Source organism: Balaenoptera physalus, assembly GCF_965194825.1.
Source record: "Balaenoptera physalus genome assembly, chromosome: 11".
Classification (NCBI taxonomy): Eukaryota; Metazoa; Chordata; class Mammalia; order Artiodactyla; family Balaenopteridae; genus Balaenoptera; species Balaenoptera physalus.
Window position 1 is genome coordinate 76,259,800 of NC_138896.1, and position 25,150 is coordinate 76,284,949.

Here is a 25,150-nt window from a genome sequence, read left to right on the forward strand (position 1 = left end):
GCTAAAGAAGGTCATTGATGTTATTGAAAAAGCAGTTTTATTTGAGCTGGGATTAAAGAAATTGGACAAAAGGTCTAAGAATTGTTTATAATGTGTTCCTTTCTGTGTTGCAAGATCTTGGCCTTTACCATCGGCACCTGACCATGATTACACATACAAGTGGCTGGGTAGATTGTGACTTGATTGCACCAGCTCTAAAGTATCCATCATGCAGGTGGTTCCCAGCCAAGTTTTAATCTGAGGTTTCATCTAGCAACAGTTTATATCAGGTGTTTAAAGTGTGGTGGTTACAAGCATGGACTCTGGGGCCATGCTGCCTGGATTCAAATCCAGACAGCTAACACACACCCCTGATGATTTAAGTTCCCATTTCCACGGTGTTGACTTAGAGCCTGGAAATGGCTCTCCAGCCACCTGTTCTATTTCCAGGGCCCTCTTACTTTGGGTTGGGCTGGTGGCTGGTTACTACCAGTGGAATGTGAACAGAGCTGATGCATGTCACTTCCAGGCTAAGGAGTTCGAGAAGCAAGTGCATCTTCTCCATCCCTTCCCCCTGCATCTCCTGGCTGAATGCAAAAGACTCTAGTGCCTGAGGGGAGAGCAGAGACACCTGATGGAAGGATCCTGGGTCCCTGAATCACTATGTGAAAGACTGGAGACAAAGAACCCCCTCAGGGGAGGGTTACATGAACAAGAAGTAAACCTCTATTGTGTTAAGCCACTGAGGTTTTGGGATTTTTTTTTATTATAGTAGCTAGTGTCTCCTGAATTAATACAACCACTTACTAGCGGTCCAACTTTAGCTAAGTTACCTTATTTCTCTGTGCCTCAGTTCCCTAACCTGTAAAATGGGGGGAAATAATATCTACCTGACCCAAAGTAAGTAATAAATGCTGGTTGCTATTATTAATAATAAATGATTATTGCTGTTGTTATTGTTCCCGCTGATCCTTGGGGAGTAGGAAGAATGAATTATTTTAAATTGGAACATCAGAAAAATGTGTTTGAAAAAAGTAAGCCACAAGAAATAATCTATACAAGTAGTCCAGGCTTTGTAAAGTAATGGCTTATTATTTGCAGTTTGGCTGTAGTTAAATTTGTTGGTATACGTAAAACACACTCATAAATGCATACAATGAGATTTGTCTTCTCTAACACGCATGGTCCTGTAATCATTATTTTGGCTTTTCGTGTTGTGAGGATGTATGTACAGCATAAATATTCATATTTCAGAACCTCAGATCCCCATGCAGTAATCCAGAAAATATCCAGGAACTGGAGTTTTTTTTTTTTTTTTTTTAATAACCATTGAGACCATTTGATTTTGTTCAGTAGACAGATGAATTTCCCAATTTTGAAGCAGTATGTTACACTGCCATGCTAGGGCAAAGATGGTTGTATCAACAGCAGGTTTAGTAGCTTGCCTCTGACTTAATTTCCCTTGTATAAAACAGGAATCTAATGCAGCATTCACACTCAGTTTTATCACCACAGAGCTAAAATTTATCAGTGGCGTTTGTCCAGTTGACTACATGAAACAGTAAAAGCTTATGAGACTTATTTGGACTTAAAAAACAAAAAGAGTATAGACACTAAAACAGGGAGAGGAGAGATATCCATCTTTTAATTCAGGACCTGACAGTCTGAAAGTAGTAGAAATCTGTCAGAGACCACCCACCCACAGCAGAGCCACCTGCTCTGAAGAGCAGTTTCTCTGGAACTCTTGATTTAGTAGGGCATTCCACACAGCTCGCCGGGAACAAAGGCTCCAGGGGCACTGGGGCTGGGGACCCCAATACTTCTTGTGACAATGCTTTCTTGAGGTGAGTATCAGAAAGCACCTTGAGAAGTAATTTAGACCACACCACTCCTTCCCCTGACAGCCTTCCCCACTCCACCCCCCCCCCCCCAACCCCACTCAAGCTGGAAGTTCTTAAAAACATGCTGAGGAAAACTACCGCCTTCAATGGTGGTTCATTCCCATGCTTCTCACCCCACAGAACAAGAACTGCCTATAGGTGATGTTCCAGATTCCTCAAGTGGTCCACGTTTGCCGCAGCCCTGCAGAAGTCAGGGTCCAGCTGCTCCCTGCCTCCTCTCTGCTTATTCTTTGGTGGTAATTTAGTGCCCTGTCCTCCTCTCTCTTCTGTCATTCCTAAACAGGGTCCCTCATTCTTATGCAAATTATCTCTTGTTCTGATGGCTTTGACAGAGAAAAAGTGCATTCTTCAAGGATGTTCCTCAGACTTAACTAGATCCGGAATAGCACTGCATTAATAATGGGTGGGGTTTTGTTTTGACCCTGGAGACACTTGATTGGAATATCTCTGTGAAACAGAATGATTTGTACAAAATGGCATTTTCCATTTTCGAATAGAAAAATATTCTTCTGTGACCTAGAGTTCCATGAATTCAGCTAGGTTTGTTGTTGTTATGGTTAAGAAGAAGTGTTTCTAACACCAGGTTAAAGGATTTAGAAATATATTTACTTGGAAGCATAATTGCTTTGGAGTGTTGTATTTTGAAGTGACACTTCCACATGCGATAATTGATTGGAGAGGAATACTAAGTACATTTATGTCATAATAAAAAAATGACACTGCCTATAAGGAGAGAATCCAGAAATTGTAGATGATTAGTTTTTATTGCAACATCTTTAGTAACATATCTGAAAACTGTCATCCACCCTTACACAAATACAGACTTCTAGCATCCAGTTTCTGCCAGAAGGGAGCCATCCCCACAGAGTTACTGTTGAAGACCCCCTCAGTGCCTTGGGAATGTATTTGAAAAATGCCATTGCCCACAGCAACATTCAGAGGTAGTTCATCTGTTAGGTTATGACCTTGGCTGAGAGTTTTTTCTTGTTGAGGCAAGAGAATTTCCTTTTTCAGAACTTATAGAACAAATGTTGGCATGTGTTACCACTTCTGCCATCATCATCAACATTTTTTGAGTGCTTTACTTTGTGTCCAGGGTGCTGCCAGGGACTTTACACACTCGACCTCATTTGATCATCCTGGGAACAGTAGGCGGTCTGGTATAACCCACTCTACTATTGAAGGAAAGGAGGCCGATGGAGACTGAGCAACTTGTCACATTGCTAGGACTTGAATTTAGTACATCTGAATGGAGAGTCCTTGTTCTTAGCATCACACCAAATGGCCTAGCAAGTGGGATGCACATTGTTGATTTTCCTCAGACTTGAATCCTGGCCAATGATTCTAAGCCAAGCAGGATGCTGCCACCAGGCTCCAAATCAATAGCATGCCAGCAAAATCCATTCAGATGCTTTCCCACCCATCTGATCATTGTCAGTCCCCTTTGCTACAAATAAGACAGAGGAGACAGAACAGGAACTGCATCACTTTCTCCCCACTGGAGGGACATATGATGAGCTTACATGCAATCTAAAGAGACTACCTTTCCCACTCTCCCCCGTCCCCCACCTCCCCCACCTCCCCTTGTTCCCACTGTTCATCAAACCTTGACCATAGATGTCCTGCCTCTGTTGACCAACCACCTTGTGATGGCTCATGACTGTCTCATTACACTGATAGGGTACTTTGTAAATTTCATCTCCCAGGAGGCAGGGAATGACATATGCTGTACAGTCATCTCCTTTTCTGCAACCCATGGCTAATTCATTGTTTTACATTCCTCCCTGGGACCCTCTTCCTACCTGCTGACCATCCTGTCATTCTTGTTCCTGGCCAATTTTTCATTGTTTACAAATCAGTTTGGGTTGCCCACATTTCCTGCTACTCACCCCTCCCTACTCAGGGAGAAATATATGTCTGTGCTTTATAGACAGTTCTGCACTTAGTAGAAGACACACAACACTCTCCCACATCTGGCAGAAGTGACATACCTGCACTGCAGACAGGTGTGACCCTGGGAGGAGACACACACAGAACGGCTGTGTGGGATATCAGGGCTCAGGTTTCAATTGAAATAACCCCTGTGGCTCTGCTCCAACTTATTTATTATTTATTTTTAATAAAAAGAACCAAAAAATTAGCCTCCTTATATCCCAAGGGAACATGTATATTTGTCATTGTTCCCCCCACCTGCCTACACATGGTAGGCAGTTTGTACATATTTGTTAAATGAATGAAAATAGCAGTGATTTCAGTTTAGGTTCCTTTTTTGTATTGGTGTGATCCTTACTTCAGTAGTTGGTTTAATGATTTTACCTCTGGTACTGTGGCTATTTCAGAACTTGAAGGAATGAGAATAAGACCAAAAATTGAATCTTAAGGTAGGAACATGAGGCATTTTCCACTTTTATGTAACAAGCCACCTTTTAGGGTTCTGGGCTTAGCCTGTATGGGTTGCTTTCCCAGTAATAGGGTTTACTGGGAAACGGGGTCAGGGGCTTTTAAGGGAAGTGCTGGAGGCTTAGGGGTGGGATGGGGAAGCAGGCCAGTTTCTTTCAAGTCGTGGGCTTTGAGGCAAGCTCTCCAGATTCTCACTTGGGGACAAGCAGGTCTTTGCTTTATCATCTCCTCCCCTGGACCTTCTGTCAATCCTCGTTGAGTGATTTAATTATACTGACTCTAGAGATGTAATTTCAGTTTGTGATGAGAAAATTTGGCCAAGAGACCATGCTCAGATGTTCCAGCTCTTTGGCTAATGGTACTCCTGCATCCATCCTCTGCAAGAGGGTATTTTTTGCTGGTGCTGAGCACACTCAGAGCACCTCTTCTTTGTTGGGCTTCTATACTAATTAATTGTGATTGATCAGAAGCCTCCTGACTGGAGCCCCCTCTCTGGGGACTGTTCCAGGTGACTCACTCCTAGATATGCAGTTAGCCTGTAGGAAAAAAATAACCCAAAGGTATGAACAACATTAAGTGTTCTGACAGTGAAGTAGTGCTTTTCTCTTCCTGGTGTTTGTGTGAAATGATCTGGCAAAATAGATGCTACAGAAATAATGCATTTCTCTGTCTCCCTTCTCAAATGATAAATGTTCTTGGCTCATCACAAGATTTCTTGCCAAATGCTGATTCTGCTAACAAGGAATGGAAGCTTCAGATGTTCCCCTGTGACAGAGGGAATAAAAAGTTTCTAAGGCTGCCTTCCTTCTGTGTCATGAACGCTGAGAGGTGCTCTTGCGAAGGGCTGTGTTCTGCCTCGACCCTGGTCTTGGCTAAAGCCACAGGCTGTGTTACTCAGGTGTCACTAGCTACTGCCCCAATCCAGGGGGAGGCCCAGAGGATGGATGGGGGTGGCAGAGTGAAGAACGTCAGCGTCATCAACCACCTTGTTGGAATTTGTCTGCTCCATTAAAAGCTTCAGTTCAGGAAGGCATTGGTATGAAAATACAACATGTACTAGAATCCTCTGTAGCAGAAATTCCAGGAGGGAAAAACAGGCGAGCACGAAGGTTTAGAGTGGTCCGTTTTGTGCGGGCACTGTGCTGGGAGCTTTCATAGACGTCCTCCCAGTAACCCTCCAGAGCAGCCCTGGAAGATGGGCATCATTATCTCTGGTATTCTGATCGAGGACACTGAGACCCAGGAGGCTAAGCAATTTCCTTAAAGTGGCATGGCCAACCAGCCCAAACAGCTGCCGTGTCTGACCATCAGACCTGTTGATGTCTCCCAGGGAGCCCACCTCTCGTTCTCTGACTCGTCTAACTTTTTTTCCAGTGCTGTCTCCCAAGTCCTAGCTACCCCAGCCTCCCAATTTCTTGTCTCCATCCAGTTTTATGTCCCTCCTTCCCACTCTGCACACTGAGATTTTTCAAAACCACAAATCCAGTCATTGGGTCCTTCCTCCCCTTAAATCCTTCAGTGACTCTGGTTGTTGTCTGTCTCCACACCCTCAGCCTCCTACCCAAGTCAGGATAAAGTCCAGACTCTTCATCCTAGCACACTACCCTTGATGGCCTGGCCCTGCTCACTTCTTTGGCCTCGTCTCTCACCAGAGTCCCTCGTCCTGGCCATCCATGCACCAGTGAAGTGGAACAGGGGTAGTTCCCTGAGCTCCAGGCAGCCTCTTGCCCTGAACTCCACACCTACCGCTCCCTCTGCTCATCCCCTGTTGCATCTACCCTCTTCCCAGCCTAATCATCCTGTAGGGTTCCAGCAAGATTGAGTGACCGCCTTGACCACCCCATAAGTGTACTTACCACGATGTTGTATCTTCTTTGCCAGTTTACTCATCAGATCATTAGACCATGAGCTTTCTTCGACTTTGCATTACTTATCATGTTGTGCTTGGTGCCTCGTCCCCTGCCTAGCAGACCATAGACACAAAATAGACATTTGTGGAACAAATAAATGGAGTGTTGGAGACAGAGGTCAAATGCAGACCGGCCTGAATCTTTAATTAGGTGGCATAGTGTCTCTTCCATGTTGGTCTTCCCCACTACCTTCATTTTGTGTGTTGGCAGAAACCCGCTGATACTTTCTGAATTCCTTTTCCCAGTTGAAGGATGCCTGTTTTTTTTGTTTTACTGTTTTTACACAAAACAAAGTAATTGCCAGAGCAGTCCTTGAGGCTGTAGAAAATAAAGCTTTACTGTTGTCATAGCTGTGTTCAGAGGCAAACCCCAGAGGAGGAGGAGTTTGGGGTATTTTGCCTCCAGGTCGTTCTTGCTACCTTGGAGAACAGACGGTTTGTAGCCCAAACACAGCCACGGTATTAATATATAATAAAGTCCCCTGGGCCGCTTTCAGGGGTCAAGAGCTGCGTCTGCTCCTCTGGGGTCAGGCTCCAAGCTTGCACCCTCAGAGGCCCAGTGGAGGGATAGCGTCCCCACCTGTGACATCCATTGTGCCCTGCCGCATGGCTTTTGCTCACTTGGATCAGCCTCGTAAGCAGCTGCCGCCCTTGTTAACTGACGATGTCTCTGGTTTTAGGTATTTGACTCTCTCTTGGTGAGTCCAAGCCACTGTTGGCTACAAGATCAATGAAATAGGCATTGTGATGGCAGTGAAATGGGCCCTCTGAAACAAGTTCACAAATATTTAGACTATCAGTCCTTCACTCCCTACTCCCTAAGTTCAAAAGACCAAGCAATTCAAAGTCAGACCTTGCTAGGTTTAAAACCCACTCTCTAACCATTTGACTTTAAACAACTGACTAAACCTCTCTGTGCCTCAGTTCCCCATCTGCAACACGGGGATGACACGTGCCCCCCAGGGTAGCTGTGAGGATTAGACAAATTAATATGTGAAAATCTTCCGGCGCCGTGCTGGGCCTTTGACACACGCAGGACTAATTTTGCTGACTTCCTTAGGCTCTGCTAATGAAGACATCCTGCTTAACTACACAGATTCTAATTGGGGCCACATTTCCCCAACAGAACTTTGTTTTTAAGTGCCCATATTCTATTCTACATATAACTACACCTCTTATATTTTCTAATTTCCAAAAAAAAGTATGTTTATTATAAAAATTAGAAAATACAGGTAAGCAGAAAGAAGAAAAATCATTTGCAGTAGCACAGCCAACTGTGAGCATTTGGCATCCGTCCTCACAGTGTGTTTGTGTGTATGTTTGTGTGTGTGTGTGTGTGTGTGTGTGTGTGTGTGTGTACGTGTAGGCAGATTAGTAATTTAAAACAAATTACTAATCACCCATTACTGTCTGTAACCTATTGCAACATTCTATATGTTAGTTTCCTGCATTCTTTTGCACAATTTGGGATGGCTGTGTGGAACTTGTACCGTTGTAGCTTACTCTATCCAGTTGCTGGAGGTCATATTGCTTGGTTTCGTACAGTAGGTACGTTTTTGATGCTTTTGGTGTATATCACCATTCTAAGCCGCTAAGCGTTTGCAATTGATTAATGACTATCAGTTGGTTACTCTCTCTGTTCTTCAAAATCCTTTGATTCTAGCAAAGAGTAATGTTTCCTGGTAAGAGTAAGACATTACGTCATTCTGACCCAATTCCAACAGCCACTAACACATCTTGAAAAGCAGAGTGTTTTTTGCTTATGGGATAACTTCCCCAGGGTGGTGAGAAAGTAGTATGCGGCTTGGCTCATTGGCAAAGAGGACCCATTGTCATATGTCCTAAAGGGAGAGGGCTGAGGCTGGAAGAGGAATAGAACCAGTGAACTACTGAGTTTGTCCCAGATCTGGAATCCTTGGCTTGGCACAGAGCTTCATGTTGAGCTTACTTAGCTAGGTCACCAGGTACAAGGAGGCCTGGGAGATGCACAGCCCTCCATAAAATCGGCGGCTCCTTTTCACAGAGCAGACTCGGAAGAAGAGAGGATGCGGGAAGGTCTCATTGAGAAGTCGGTGGATAGTCAGAGTTGAATAAATTGATTCCCTTCTAGAAGTCTACTGGGAGAAAAAAACATGTAAATAATAGATATGACCAGAATAATGGGGCCCAATATAAAGATCAAAAGATTTAGGTAAAGGCTAATTGTGAAATACATTTTCTTTTTCTTTATCTTAAGCCTCTAGATCACCTTTAGTTTCACAGTTACTTAAGACAGAGATTTATTTCACTGACTGTAAATATTAGACTAACATTAGCTTTGTTTTGTTTTACTCACTTCTTGAACTATGTATTTTTGGTAGTGAATCAACCTTGCGTATAAGCTGGCCTTGGCTCTTGGCTTTTGGAGCACATCTGGCAGGCAGCAGAGAACCCCCAGAAATTTTGGCTCCAAAGAGATCATTGGCTTGCATTTGAACTTAGGGAAAGTTTCCAGTGACTGTTATTGAAGTTTTATTCATACACCAGAGGACACTGTTAGCCTGAGCCAGGCTTGGGCTGGCTGGAGTCCCACATCCTGGGCCAAGCCCATCAACCTCCCAAGGAGTGGGGAGGTCACGCTTACAGGACCATCAGACAGTGCAGCTGCATCCTTACTTGCGTCTTCCTTGTATTGTAGCATTGCAGTTGTTCTGCAACAAGTTTCATCCAGAGAAGTTCTGTGAGTGTCTGCTGTGGGCTGGGGGTGACCATGAGGACCTCAGCTCCTGGACCATGCAAGCTGTGATGCCAGGAGATATGAGCACAGAATGCTCTGGGAGCTTGGAGGGAGGGTTCAGCCTCCTCACCTTGGGGAACCAGGAGAGCCTTGTCAAAGAGGAGGGGAAGGCTAGAAGAAGGAAGAGAAAGACTCTCAACATAAACACATAAGATTTTTATGGACATTTTCAGGGAGCAGGGAGAAGCATGTCACTTACGACTCATGGTCCATTATAGGACCATGCAGAGCCTTTCCGAGCATCTTTTAAACCATGTAGCAGATGTTTGTCTTGGTCCAGACTCAGGTGCTCCAGGATAGCACTTCTTAAAATTTCTTCAGGATCACTTTAATTCTGAGAAACTCCAAGCCCTGCACCTGACATCCAGGTTTGAGGCCCCAGTGCCCAGTCCAAGGGTCTCTTCCTGCTTTTCTGACCTCCTGCTCTGCCAGTGCCCAATGGGCACTGGGAGCTCTCTGTGGCCAGATGCCTCCAGGCTCTAGGGATTTCATTTTAGTCTTAGGGATTGAAAGAATCCTCTCTCTACATTTGTTTCCTTAGAGTCACTCTCTCTGTGCTTAAACTCTAATCTTGTCCTTTTAGGACACCCAGTGTTATTGCCTCAAAGGACTTGGAAATCTAAGCTAAGAAGGGAAGCGTTTTATGTCATGCACACATGCGCGCGCGCGCACGCACACACACACACAAAGACTCACACACTCCCTTCCTTGGGGCAAGGAAAGACTGAGCCTCCTCCTGGTTTATATATTTGAAGGAGAAGTAGAGGAAATGGGGAGAAAATATAAATTTATATGTTAAAAATTTAAAAAGTTGTTATATTAAAAACAACTGCCATTAAAAAATTGTTATATTTTCCATTTCAGAAATTGCTCTCAAGGTCTCTAGAGCCCAGATAACATGTGGAGCCTTTTGTTTTTCCTAAGTAGGAGCTTGGGGTAAGGGGTTAGTGACCGATTCAGGTTTTCCCTCCAAATGAGGGTAAATATAAGGCCCCCAATATTTTTAGTTCTCCAGACTTTTCATAGCTACATAAATGTAAAGGATTCCTCTTGACATTAAAAGTATTTTGAGCTCCATTTGGAACATTTTTTTAATTAATCAGCAATATTTCTTTCCAGTGGAAACAAAATTAAATGTTTAGTTATATCAAACGTTTTGGCTTTAGGACTCCTTCATACACTTACGCAATATTGAGGACTCCCAAGAGCTTATGCGAGTTGTATGTATAAATATTTGCCACATTTGAAATTAAAACTAAGAAATTCATTAATTTAAAAATTAACAAATTCAAAACATAAAAAACTCATTGCATGTTAACATATTGTACATAACATATTTTATTAAAAATAACTATATTTTAAAAAACAAATTAGAGGAGTGGCTTTTTTTTTCTTTTTTGCAAATCTTTTCAAGGTTTGATTTAAGAGAAGACAGGTAGATTCTCATATCTTTTTTTGTGGTCAATCTGTTGTGATTTGTTAAAATCAAGTAAGAAGACATGCCTTCATATAAATAAGCTGTTGGAAAAAAGGAGGACTTCATCGACCTTTGAAAGGGTCTCAGGGACCCTGCAGAGGTTCTTGGGCCACTTTGAGAACTGCCGATTTAGACAGATAAATTACCAGGGTATGTGATAGGTTTTAAATGAAAAGTTGTCTTTGAGAATTTGAGTATACTGTGGGTCAGATTAGTCGCTTATGAACAGACTAACAAATTATGAAATCTTATATAATGGTTATTTTTATATAAGAAATGTTGCTGTTTTAATGTTGTTTGTACTTAGTGTACATGCTTCTTTTTGCAAGTTCCTTGAGGATATATAGGAAGTCCTCAGTAATTGAAATGAATTGAATTGAATTACTAAAATTGACAGCAAGGACTTTAGCATTATAAAATGTCTGTAAGATGCTGTGTCTTGATTGCTTTAGGGTTTATTTTTTTCCTGGGTGCTAGCTAAGCTTCAAGAGAACCAGAGCCAGTTTTCACATTTCTCTCTAGTTGGTTTAATAATTTTGAAATACAGTCCAATCTCCCCAAATCCAACAGAGACAGCCATATTGTAACTTTATTTTTACTTATTCCTTTTAGGTAAATGTGCTCTGACATTGTAGGCATGATGTTTTATGGTATCATGTGCCATGTTAATGTTGTCCTCCCTCCTTCCAGAAATACAAAGAGTATGAGAAAGACGTTTCCATAGAAGAAATCGATGGTCTCCAACTGGTGAAAAAGCTGGCAAAGAACATGGAAGAGATGTTTCACAAGAAGTCTGAAGCAGTGCGGGTAAGTGCCTCTGGTTTCTGCTCTGTACTGCCCGAAGACACAAAGGCAGCTGCAGGCAACTGGCATTGATGAACCCAACTCTCAGAAATCAAAGTTGACTCAGCCATGATGTACACACTTTCTTAAGTCTGGTTAACTAGGATAAGCAGTTACTAGGGGCACAATTACCCTTTCTCCACGTAAGGTTTAGGTGCCAGTTTTCGTCTTATGATTGTATGCCTTCGGTGGAGGTGTCCCTAATTGCACATCCACAGAGGATGGCCTCTGGCTGTGTAATGCATTCATTAATTGCCAAAGTACATTCAAGGGTACGTTGTGGTTGAACTAAGCACTTGTAAAATAATTTAAGCAGTGTTTGCCAAAATATGGAATTGAAAATTTCTGTGGGGTAAATGAGTCTAGATGAAGTTGGAAGTTCTTTTTATCTCTATTGGAATATTACTGTTATTATAATGTTTATCTTGACTGGCAAGAGCTCCCTGAAAATTTTTTTAAAAATTTTTATTGGAGTATAGTTGATTTATAATGTTGTTTTAGTTTCAGATGTACAGCAAAGTGAATCAGTTATACATATACATATATCCACAACTCTTGTTTAGATTCTTTACCCATATAGGCCATTACTCCTGAAATTTTATAGTAGCAGGAAGAACGGAACTGCAGTGCACATGTGCATCGTTTTGGATTTCCAAGATGACCTCCAACTTTATTCCTTGTTGCTGACAAAACAGGGCATCTGAATTCTTGATTTAGGACATGTGACTGTTGCAATAGCCTATGTTAATACCATATTGGCACAGGATTATGGGAAAGAATTGCAATCTGAAGAGTTCTTTATTTCTAAAGTATAGTTTACTTACCTTTTAGTTTTATTATTTCCAGAATGAGTTTATTATAAAAGTCCATTTCCTATTTTAGTTTTTCTCATCCTTAATTGGCCAAACCAAATTTCCACAAGATATTTCTGCTTTAGACCTTATAATCCCACACATTTTCTTGTTTCTAAAACATTTTTGTACTGTTTTGATTTAGGGAAGGAGGGGCTGTAGTTTACGTAAGAGCATGAGCTTGAACCTGGGTTCAGTATCTGCCTTTGTCACTTACTAAACTTCAACCTTCTGTAAAACAGCGTTCATGAGCCTCGATTTCCTCATCTTTAAAATGGGGAAAACTCTCACAGGGAGTGTGAAGATCAAACACAGTTGTGGTTTTGAGCCATTTAGCACAGAACCTGGCACATGAGCAGTGCTAAGTGAATAGTAACTTCTGCTCTTACTGTGATTATTAATTTAAATAAGATGAGACTTCTTGGTGGAAACTCTGAAGTGCCTTAAAAGAAAAAAAGTGCTTTTATCTGCCACAGAAATACTGCACTGACAGCCATTCCGGGGAGCTGCATGGTGGCCTCTGGTGTGTCTCTATATCACTCCCTTGAAGCAAGTGGTATTCTTCACAGACAGGGCAGCATGGTAGGCATTTGAATATAACAGTCAGAGAACCCTGAGATAAAAATTTTAAAAAAACCCCACACAATTACTATTTTCTATTTATAAAATGAACACCCCCTTTGTTGGAACTTTTAGAATATACTGAAAAGTATCAGAGAAAAAAAATCACTTAAAAGTCCCACCACCCAGCAGGAAACCAGGGCTTGTTTTCTTCCTTCTAGCCTTTTTTCTTTACACTTCTGTGCATGTCCTTGTATGTGTTTTTCTTTTATCAAATTAGCAATAGTATTGCCGTTTGCTTTTGTTGTATCCAGCTTTTTTCCACTTCTTTATCCCATTATAGTGTGAGCATTTTCTTGTGTCACTGTGTTTCGAGATTTTCTTAAATGGCTACATAACATTCCAATCTATGAGCGCGTGTGTCATAATTGATTTGACGTTCCTCTGTATCTGGATATTTAAGTTGTTTGTAAGCTTTGATATAAATAATGCTGAAGTAAATCTTCTTGTATGTTAACAGCAGATCAGTAGATAGCACCGACTACGTGTTGGGTGCTTCTCTAAGGACTTTATATACATAAAGTATATATAGGCCTTATCCTGATAACGGCCCTGTGATGGAAGTTACTATTATTATCCTCATTTTACAAAAGAGGAGACTCAGAGCAGAAGTTAAGTCACTTCCCTGAGGTTACTTGGGGAGTGGGGTATGGACCCCAGGCACAGGGACCCCAGAGTCCACTTCCTTCATCACTTCCATGCCCTCAGCATTGCATCTTTCAGTGTATGCTGATTTCCTTAAGATGAATTCCCAAACACAGAGACAGTTCCAAGGCTCTGAACCCATCTTTAAGGCTCTTTATGCATATGAAAATATTTCTGTCCAAATAAGGTCATGCCAATCCACAGTCCTTCTAGCAGGAGTGGTGTGTGAATGCACGTTTTCCTGAATCCTCAAAAAATGAATACAAATGTTTTGTTTTGTTTTAAATACCAGTAACAACATCGTCAATTGAGAGAAGGAAATGCTATTATTGTCCCAAATTGGATTTCTTCGTGAATCACAGAATTTTGGAGTAGAAAGGGACATAAATATCCTTAGGTTCTGCCTCTGCAATTGACAGACAAGGAAGGCCTGGTGTCTGGAATTCATGGGGGCTTGTGCATCATGCTACCGTCATGCAGAGTTCTAATCGGCAGCAGACCCTGGACCTGGGCACTCAGAGGCAGGGGCCCATGTGGTGGGTGAGACATGGGCTCTGGAATAGAGAGAACTGTTCCGAATCTCAGTTCTGCCCCAAGGTGTGAGGCTGGTGAGAAAAGCTGAATAAGCCCATTGGACCTCTTCTCCTCACTCAGCTCCCTTGAGACGTTAGGACTCGATGACTTACTAATCCTTAGCTATGTTTATTGAGTTCACTAGGCACCAGGTCCTGTGCCAAGTACTTTGCACATGCCATCTTGTTTCATTCTTGCATCAGCCCTGGGAATGAGACACGTTACTATCATTGGTTTAGAGATGAGCAAACAGGCTTGGCCCCGGTTACTTGGGCAGGCTCAGTGGAGTTCCGTTGGCACCCAGGCTGTAGGATTATAGTGGCTCTGTGTGTATCTGTGTCAAGTGTTTAGCACAGGCCTGGCAAACAGTACAGGTTCAGTAAATGTTTGCTCTTAATGCTGGTTACAGGACCTCCCAGTTTGTGAATATGTAATAGTGAGAGAGTCTTGAAGCCTCAGGAAGTCCCTGGATGATGACAGGAGGGAACCTAATTTTGAAACCTTTTTGCTTTAAATTAGTGAGGTGAAAATAAAAAAGACTGATATGGTTGATGTGGTTCCTTGGAGATGGAAAAATGTTTTTTTTGCTCTATTTGAATTGAAATGTTCCCAGAGTAAAGCTATCCAAGATTCTCAGAATTATATATTTTATGTATTTTAAAATAGAGTTCAAGGCCCTTTGTAAGCACACTTGATGCCATAAAATTTAGGGTAACTGGTCCAGCAATATGTGGTTCTCCCCTGCTCCCAATCTTTAAAAAGGAAAGAGGGCTTGTATATCAAGTTGGGGTTTTGTCTGGAGACAGTTTCGTCATTGAGATCGGCCTGGTCCCTGTGTGGACTGTGCGTCTCCATTGGCAACAGTCACAGACCATGTGGCATTTGGAGTGAGACGAGGTGGCCACTGACAGGCCTCCTGGGTGTTGGCTTATATTATGGCCAGCGGAGCAGTGGGTGTGACTGTTTTTCATACTACAATTACACCTCACTTCTCCAATAGGAAAGGTTGCTATCGCCCATGGGACTTGTGATATTTTGAAGTGCAAAGACCTCAAATTCCAATTTGCCGGTGCGTTTGCGGTGGAGTCTTCACTTGCCACGTTGCAGTAGAATGCTCCACTGTGCACCAGGCCCTGCCTTTCCAGTCCATGCCACACAATGAGCAGCGACCCCCTTCTCAAATGTCCCAGGAAAACACCGGATCTTAGAATTTGCTCCATCCCTGTCATGCACTGTGCCTAGCAACCTCCCCTTTCCGAGCCCCCATCCTCATCCCCGTCCCCAGCAATCCGAGTCAGGTCAGAGGCCCTGGTGCCTCCCCTAGTGCCTTCCTGCCAATAACTGACTTAGCACCAAGTGCTCATTGATGGTGGATGGCTGGGAGGACTCAAGAACACAGAGGAAAAAACTAGCTCACAAAAAATGCTGATTATTAAAATTTCCATTGATATATATAAAATATTTATGAGACTGGCAGTAGCAGTTTAGAAAACTGCAGTAACACCTTTAGTCTGGTAGAGGGAGGTTCAGTTAGTGCTATGGGAAAAAAAAAAGAGTATTAGGGTAACGCAGTCCTTTAACATGCCTGTCACCTCTTGGCTGTTAAACAGTGTTGATCTTTTTCTCTGTCTCTTCGGGCTTGATTTCATCATTTTCCCCCATCACTTTTCCCAGTGATTAGTTGAATCAGAGTGATTTTTATCATACTCATCCCCTATTTGAATTACTCTCCACTATGCAATTATCCTATCACAGAAAATCCTATTTTTCTCCCCATCAGATGTCTGAAGTAAATGTGAAAGCCAGAGTGGCCTGCCCATTACATAACCTCTGCCATCTGATGGATAATGGACTATATGTAACTTTTATTTTTCCGGCTAGCAAATTACAAATAACCTTAGCTTCAGTAATTGCCATTAACATAATGGTGCCATCATTATGGTAGCATTTCTTAACTAATATTTTCTAGCACTTTTTAATGCCACTGGTTTAAATAATTTTTTTCAATTCCACTCGGAGACTTGATGTAGGTTGTTTTAATATTAAACCATATCAGGTTTGATGCAGCAATGCTGCTCTTTGCTTTTGTGTATAAAGATTGCAACCAAAGCATCATCTCCCAACTTCTTTGTTCAAACATATTCATGCTACCAAGCCCTCGATTAATGTTGCTGAGCAATTTATCAAGTATTAAGTCCCTATGAATGGACAGGAAATGGAATCAATTTGTTTTCAGTTCATTAACATTTCAAGGGAGATATTTCATATGCTGGACATGGAGGAAGTGATATGTTCTCTGCCAGCTGTGCACTCCCGTTGGGCCGTGTCTAAGTGACACCTGGAAGTGCTCGGCTGTGTTACAAGTCAGAGCTCATCTGAAATATTGATAGGAGGCAAATTTGACACAGCTTCCCTTTTTTCTGCTGATGGTGACAAACTCTTTTCCCTGATTGAGGGAAGGGAGAAGGCAAAGGATGTGCATTCCTTGGCAGTGGTGATAGGGACAGGCTGCCACTGCCTTTCCTTTGTCTTTAAAATCTGAACCTTCAGTAGAAGTAGCACAAACCATCACACAGATGGAAGGATCATCTGAGGCTCCAGGGAATTCCAAGCAGGCACAACTAACCGTGCAGTTGGAGGAGAATCTGTAGGAAGTAGATCTGGATAACTGCGGGCATCTCTGGTTATAGAGGTAGACTTTTAGGACAGATTCCAACACAGCCAGTGGGAAGTAATGATCCTCTGATTTCCGTGTGGTCCATATAACCCAGATTAGCAGCACACCCTGAAAAAAGTAGATAAACCAAGGAAATGACAAACAGAATGACTTCTTAGAGAATTTATGAATTTATACTAGTGTTCTCCAGAATGGTTTTCTAAGGGTGAATTCCCCAGCATGGTTTTTTGCCTTTGATTGTGTGGAGCAACTTTGGGGTTATCACACTAATCTGCTTCAGAACTGTAACATCCTTCTGACTTCCCTGGTGTTCCTGGGTTCGGGCCAGGCACTGGTCCACACAGCTTTCTCTGCTGGGCTGTACCGAGTGCAGGCCTCCACAAACTTAAACACTTTTCAAAGAGACAGAAAGGATTCTAGGATGGTATCTATTTTGGTAGCATATTAGGCAAAACATTAAGTATTTTATTTGCTGTTCAAATTTATTTTCTCTCCCAAACAATTAATTAGAAGTGGCTAAACAAACTTCATTGGGGACTATGAAAAGACATAGCAAGCAAGTTGCAGTGAAACTCACTAAGTGAAGAGTCTAGTCTGTTGTTTCCAAACTTTGGGTAAGATATTTCATAAATTTTAAAAGCACTCTGAAGCTCATACCTGCAAATAAACTTAATCCTGTTTCACTTATTTTCTGATTTATATTGATAAAATGATAAATTGAGCCCTTGAAAAAGACTGTTTTGCTTAAAAATAAACATCTGTGCTTCTTGGGAAAAGCTAAAAGAGACTAGATTATATATTAAGGTTTTTCCCCTTCCTATAGCTACCTGCTGTTCATTGCGGAACTGATTCCCATTATAGCTGTACTGTGGAAAGTAATTGCTGTTGTACAGTAATTCAATTTCAGTGTATTCACGCATCAGTTCACCGATACGGGCTTATCTGGAGAAACCTGGGACTTCAAAGCTTTTTATCGAGAAATTCCACATGCAGCAAGACATTTTTCCTAGGTAACGAATATCAGTTTTTGCATTTAATAAACATTTACCTTCCCAGAAAAATGAATTTTTTTTCCCCTGCAGAAGAGATTTACGCCAAACTTCCAAAAAGCCAGAGGGTACTATTAAAATGACTTCCTCTAGCTGTTTTTTTGACTGGTACGTGTCTACATATGTATGACTATAAAACACATCTATGTTTTTATGTAAATATATACACTGAGGCATGAAAAGCAGGATGCACCCAAGGAAGGCATGCTCTGACCAAAAATATGTGCTGCAGAAGCGTTTCATATCTACAGGGACTATGCAAACACTTGTGGTATAAAAACTCATCTATATCGGTAGGCATTGTGAAAATTGTTGGTGAGGCTGCTTTCAAAATCATACCCATTAAGTTGGAAATGAAATCAACCATTTTGTTTACAGATTTCTGAATTAAGGAAAGATTCTTAAGATGGAACTGATTCTCCCTGTATAAAATGACTCTTAGGTTATAAGGACTCTTTTAATACTAAGTCCAAAATAAACTGAGGTCTTGGGAGTTGAATATACTGAACATTGCTAGGATGGACTTTAGTTATCAACCAATGGAGGTAGCTGTACTTATCTAAAAATATTTTTCTGCCTTGTGTACATTTCTGATCTTATCTCAAAATTTCAAAACCTGTTCCTTGAAAAAGGAGTGAATTTGTTTCAGAAAAAAATATGTTTTCAGTCACAAATGGAGAAGGAAAAGACTATTATTTTTTTGTATTGCTGTATCTTGTGACCTATTTGCCCTATTTCCTTCCTCCCTCTTTCCCTCCCTTCCTCTCTTCATTCTTTTTTTTTGTTTGTTTTTGGCAAACTGCTTTGCAAAATTCCATACATATGTGTAAGGAAATTTAGAGCAGAAACCTCAAACCAGAAGAAACAAAAAATAGCGACAATCTGGATTCACCAGTTTTGATGAGGTCAGCAAACCATCCTTGGTTAAATGGTTGAGGGCAAAACCACATGGATCCACGTGGTCTTCGTGGGTTTCACCCCAAATGGGGTTGGGGTTTCCTCTAACATACTTCAGATTGTATCAACCTGAGCCTCACAGCGAGGCCCAGAAGGCTGCTTTCCTGCCCACATTGAGAGTAAGCAACCAGCCCATCTCCTGAGGGAGATGCGCTTCCTGTAAAGAGATGGAAGGAGAAAGGCCGGGCATTTTGTGTCCGTTTCATCTCCAGTCTCCTCAAGCCCTTCGTTTTCCATCAAGCCTGTATGGGGAGTTGGGTTGGCTTGGTGAACTGCATCCTAGCTTTCCTGCCTATTCTGGGGCTGTTGGCCTGTAGAAAGAGTTCTTTGTGGGTAGAACCACTGTACCAAACCCTCCCCAACTTCATGGTTATTTGTCCCATTCCCAAATATTTGACCTAAAACCTCCTTTTGCAAAGCTATGGAAGACTTTGTTTTGGGGTTTCTATGTAGCTCACCTTACCCATGTTGGTTTTCTTATGTTTTTTGCTTTGTTTTTAATGATTATACTATACAGGTTCACTGTAAAAGAAAAAAGAATGTGCAGAAAAATATAAAGGAAAGATTAGATACCACAGCCCCAGGAGGTATTGAAAGGCACGTGACATCTTTCAATACCTTTTGTTTTTAAATATCTTAATTTTTATGCTTCCAGATGGTTTCTTTCCATTTGTATATGTGTATATGCATATACATGTATATATGTAAACTTCCAAAACATTGGCTTATTCTTTCTTGTAACCAGATTTTTAAAAAATTTTATGTGTTGTGGACATCTTTCCACATTAATGAATATATATTTTTATTCCTTTTCATGACTGCATAATAATCTGCTTTCTAGATGTTTCAATCAAGGAGTTCTCTCTTGGCAAACATTGATGTCATTTAGTGTTTCAGTATTATAAGCAATAATATGATAAACTCTCTTGCAGAGAAACTTTTTTCCATTTATTTGATGCTTTTATTAGGATGTATTCCTAGAAGTAAAATCAAGGCTTTTGTTATACCTTGCCAGCTTGTCCTCCAGATACCACCCACCTGCTTGTGCTCCCACCTGTGTGGTTGGAGAGGTACTATTACTCCACTTTCTTCCCTCACATTTCACTATTATTAGTCTTTTGGTCTTGGTCAATCTTACAACAAAAAGCAGCATCTCATTTTACTTTATTTTCTGTAACTACTCACTGTTTGGCATGGTGGGTCCTTTCTGGCTCCCTACCTGCCCTACACCAGGGTTTGAGGCAAATTACACAATGTCACAGAGCATGGGTGCAGTGCCACAACATAGAGAAGGCGGCCTGGGTGCTGGTCCCTCATCATCTCATAGAGAGGTGTGCCCAGGCACTTGCTTGGTATATCTTCCCATTTGTTTATGTTGTTTTCAGTTTCTTGCATCAATGTCTTATGATTTTCAGAGTACAGAGGAAATACTTTCAGCTTTTCACCACTGAATATGATGTTGCCTGTATGTTTGTTATATATGACCTTTATTATGCTGAGGTATGTTTCCTCTATACCCACTTTGTTTTTATCATAAATAGATGTTGAGTTTTGCCAGATGCTTTTTCTGCGTCTATTGAGATGATCATATGATTTTTATTCTTCAATTTGCTAATATGGTATATCACATTGATTGATTTGTAGATATTGAACCAGGTGGTTCTGACCCCGGCTTCTTTCAAACTACTGCTGCTGTGCTGAGACTCAGAGCATGTGAGATTTTGCATGTGCCCCTTAGGAGCAGAGTCTCTGTTTCCTATAGCCCTCTGACCCTTCTGTACACAAGTCCCACTGGGCTTCAAAGTCAGTAGTTCTGAGGGGTCATCTTCCTGGTGCAGGACTCCTGGCCTGGGGATCCCAATGTGGGGTTCAGACCTCACTCCTTTGGAAGAACCTCTGCAGTTACGATTATCCACCTGTTTGTGGATAACCTATCTGGGGGTGTGAGTCTGAACTATATACTGTGTCTCTACCTCTCCTACCCGTCTCATTGTGGTTCCTTCTTTGTATCTTGAGTTGTGGAAAGTCTTTTCTGCTAGTCTTCAGATCATTGTAGGTAGTTGCTCTATAAGTGGTTGTAATTTTGGTGTGCCCATAGGAGGAGGTGAGCTCAGGGTCTTCCTACTCTGCCATCTTGGCTACACACCTCTCCCTCCCTCCCATCCTTCCTATTTGGTTGGATCTGATGAAGGAAGACTTGATTTCTGGACAGGGCAAGGAGGAAATGAGTGTTGTGAAGCCATGACTTAGCAGAAAAACCATGACTTTCCCCAGTGTTCTCTGTGCCTGGCTGAAGGAGCTTTTGGTTGTAACGCACAGGCTCAATGCTAGAACTAGGGTGTGTGCCTCCAGGCCTGGCACATGTTTCTCTTCATGTGGCAGATGGTAAACATGGGCAGCTCACCACCCCCAAGAAATGGAACAAACTGATGTTATGAGCAAGTTCAAGAGGCTTTTCGTAAATTAGGGAGTGATGTCATGAAGGAGAATTTGGAGTGATGCTGAGAGCAGTTGCCAAACCCTTTCCCCCCATCTGGGTTTGGTGTTGTCCCAGCTGTAGTCTGTCTGGGTCAGGGCACCCATCTAGAGCCCTGCCCCACCCCTGCCAGCATTAGCTGTCACAGCATCCTGCTTATTTCTTTAGACATGTTTTGAAAGTTGTACTTTGTTTATCTCAGTTTTGACTTGCATATTGTCAGTCTCCACCCTAGAACTCCACTGTCATGAGGGCGGGGACCTTGATGGTCATGCTTCCTTTTATATCTTCAGGACCCAGGCAGGGCACTTGGGTGTCTGTGAATGAATGAACTGGCCACACTGGTAGTGATGCTGTCATGCTCCTGCTTGGGATGAGTGTCTAAGCACCAGGACACAGGGCTGGTTAAGGTCTCAGGCATTTCCTGTGTGTTTCTGCCTTCCCTGCCCTCTGCTCCCCACCAAGTGATCCATTTCTCCTCTGCCTCACATGTGAAGTTTGGATTTGGTTTATCTTGTTCATGGTTTATATTATGTTTCTTTATAACAAAGAAAAAGAAAAACAATTTCCTTTCGCATCCAAAGTGAAATGTCACTTAAAATCGTATTTCCTGTTTTCATTGCCTATTTTTATTCTCCATTTACAAAATTGGTTTTGAAAGATTTCCTGTCACTTAGGTCAAGACCCAGTGGACCAAGCAGCCTGGAGAAGAGGGGCTCATGGCCACGGAGACCCTGTGTGAAATTACAGTGCTGGCCCCTGCTGTTAGCCAAGTAACAATTACACCCCATCTGGGAGCCCATGTGGAGATGTTGGGCTCGCCTTGTGGTGCTCTGACTGCCTTGCTCACTGCAACTAGAAGAACAAGGTGTCATGTGCAAGTAGATGACATGCATGACACTTTGAAGCAAAGTGGATGGGTCAGGGAGAGCTGAACACAGCAGAATCGCATCAAAAATCTTCTGATCGTCCAGATTATTACATGGTTGTTCCAACAAAACAGACCACGTAGAAAATAATGCCACTTAATTGATACCTAGGCAAGGTGAAAGAAATCTTAAAAGGTTTGTGGGTGGGGGGAAATTATGGTGAATCACTGAAGTGTCACCATCAATATATCCAAATGACAGAATAAAGCAATAATAATAATGATGATAATAATAATAATAATAATAATAAAAACCCACTAGCTATAATTGTATAAATTACTGGCAATGAATGAAAGGTTTTCAGAAATGTTTTGAATGTGTATTTAGGATGTTTAACTGGGGATGTGTTGCCGGCATCCGTTGTCTTTTTTTGGTCTTTGCTCAGTTTCCCACATGGAGGTAAGGAGCAGCTGGTCCTGCAACACAGCGAGGTTGTGTATGTTTTCTAAATTAGGTTATGAGGGGAAAATGAAAAGGTAGTTAGGAATTCAACGGCGTTTCATTTATACTGCATTCAGGGGAAGGTTGACAGCCCTTTTGAATAATCAGAGTCTTTGTTAAAAATCAGCTGGGATATCCTTGATTGCCTATCCCAAGCTGTACAGGCTGCTTGAACAGACAAATAGAGCTTTGTACAATCGAGGGCAAATGGGGATTTTTTGTGTGTGTGTGTGGTTTTTAATTGATATTTTTATGTGTCAGTTGGGGAGGAAAATCATATCCTTGGGAATATACTTAGAAAGCCTCCCTCACTGTGCACTTGGTGATTCCCAAGCATCCATCTCATCAGGTGTTTGATGGTTTTGCAGAGAGGGACTTCTTCAGGGGCCCTAGAAGTCCGTGGTGGCATCAGCAAGTAGATCCCCATCTAAGTCACGGTGCGAAGTTGCTTATCAACGTGCCAACACCAGCCGTCTCCTTCCCCCAAGCAGGTGTCTCTGGACTAGGCAAAGGTACTGGCAGTGCTCTTACCAAGAGGTGAGCAGACAGGTGCCAGCTGCCGAGGGACGATGGAAGCAGCCCCAGGCAGAAGCACAAGCAGACTTGCAGGGGGCGAAGACTGTAGGCAGCTGTTTGGCCGGCTACATGGTGGCCTCTGTTATGGGGCTTTTGTAGCCATTCAGCCTATCTTCTTGAGAACTTTCCCCAAAGGGCTCAGTGAACCTCTTCCGTTGCTGTGCTGGGAGTCTGTCACTACAGTCTCGGTGGCCATGGTCTGTGGTCCACGTGGGGAAATCAGACATGGTAGAGATGAATTGACTCTAGGGAAGTGTATTTAGCCTTCTTCTCTTGGCAAAATGAACATAGAGTGGGGTGGGTAGTGGTTCACACTCACAGGAATTGCTTCAGTGGTGATGGGGAAAGTCATAGGCAGGTTTTACTTGATCTCCGTGGGCTTTGAGAAAAAAATGAAATCACATATGCAAATATGAAGTGATGTAAAAATGTCCAGATTTAAAGCTTGAAAAATTGAGAGGTGTAGCCACTCGAGACCCCCATTCCCACATAGCGACAGTCCAAGTGAACTGCCCAGTTGGTTGATTTCCATGCTGCTTCCCTGACATTTATGTTGCCACTCTGTGCCCCCAAAGTGCTGAGTTGGCAATCCTTGGATTAGTTAGATTAGGGCCACAGCCTCTTTTAGTGAACATAGCAGAGTGTTTTGGTGTATGAGGTCTGAAAGCTCATAGGCAGGATATTCGCAGCATTTACAATTTACTCTGCAGAAAGTGAGCAGTAGTCATTGTCATTGTCACAGTATGGAGGGCTTCTCTTTTGCTAAGCCACTATGCTATGCTCTACATCTGTTATCTCATTTAAATGTTACCATCCTGTTTTGGATTAAAAGCTTCTTGGCTGGAGGCGAGGATTGTTTCACAGGACACAGGATAAGAAAGCATTATAAGGAGACAAGGATTTCTTTTTCTTTCAAGTTTGTGATCCACCGGATGGGACTGTTTCTGAGATTTTTCTTTACCTTTAACATTTTAGAATTTTAGCCTTTGTTTTGGTCTCTTACCCATAAGTCCTATTTGTTTCATTGTGCCTTTTCTCCCAGCTCAAAGAAGACCTGAGCCATGTAAATAATTCCCGATCTGGTATCATTCACAGAATCAAGAAACAGAAATCAGAGTGATCCCCTCTCTCCCTAAATCCCCCTCCCCCCAGGACACACTTTCCTATTAGAGTGATGACTGGGACAATATCACACATGAAGAAGGGTATGAAAAATGTTCAGAGTGGTTACATTTGAATATGGGGCACTTATCTCTCTGTGCAGGCACCTGATAGAAAAAAATAATTCATCAAACTTTGTTCAAGAAAAAAGAGCATTAAGCCTTCATCAACAACAATATCAAGAGCTCACCATGGCAGGAATGGGACAATAAAGGAGTTATTTTACCAGAATTAACAGGAAGAAATTAGCCCCATGTATCCTTCCTTTTTATCACAGTGTGGTACATTTGCATATTCTGAAATTTCGCATTTGCATAGTCAGTGATTTTAAATTAGATTCTCACATTTCCTCTCTGATGTTTGTCATGTGTATAACTTGTCTTAATAACTGAGTTGTTAGCATTTCAAAAACAGTTATCTAATCATTGGCTCAACCCTGAAAACACAGCGCCCAGTTTACCTTTACAATTTTTTAACAGCTTTACTGACATATAACTCACATATGATACAGTTAACTCACTTAAAGTGTAGAATTCAATGTTTTTTAGTATATCCACAGAATCTGTACATCCATCACCCCAAGATTTTCATCAACCCAAAGAGAAAACCCTGTGCCTGTTATCAGTCCTCTTTGTTCCTCCTTTCCGTGCCTCCTTTCTGTATCTATAGATTTACCTATTCTGGACATTTCATATAAATGGAATCATACAGTGTGTGGTCTTTTGTGACTGGTTTCTTTCACTGAGCATGATGTTTTCAAGGTTTACCCATATTGCAACAAGTATCAACAGTTCATTCTTTGTTATGGTCAAATATTATCCCACCATATAGATATACCACATCCATTTATTGTTTATCCATTCGTCAGTTGATAGTCACTTGAGTTGCTTCGACTTTTTAGCTATAATG

At 41.9% G+C, this 25,150-nt stretch overlaps 1 protein-coding gene across 2 annotated transcripts in view; it reads left to right on the plus strand.

Annotated features, from left to right (window-relative positions):
- Nucleotides 1–25,150, plus strand: part of CACNA2D3 (calcium voltage-gated channel auxiliary subunit alpha2delta 3) — an 800,023-nt gene that overhangs the window by 153,725 nt on the left and 621,148 nt on the right. For both annotated transcript variants that reach the window (XR_014251113.1, XM_082414438.1), the window contains exon 3: nucleotides 11,133–11,249. Coding sequence is in view for 1 of the 2 variants with exons in the window: in XM_082414438.1 (XP_082270564.1) it covers nucleotides 11,133–11,249 (117 nt within the window). In the remaining variant the exon portion in view is untranslated. The remainder of the gene's footprint in view (nucleotides 1–11,132; nucleotides 11,250–25,150) is intronic.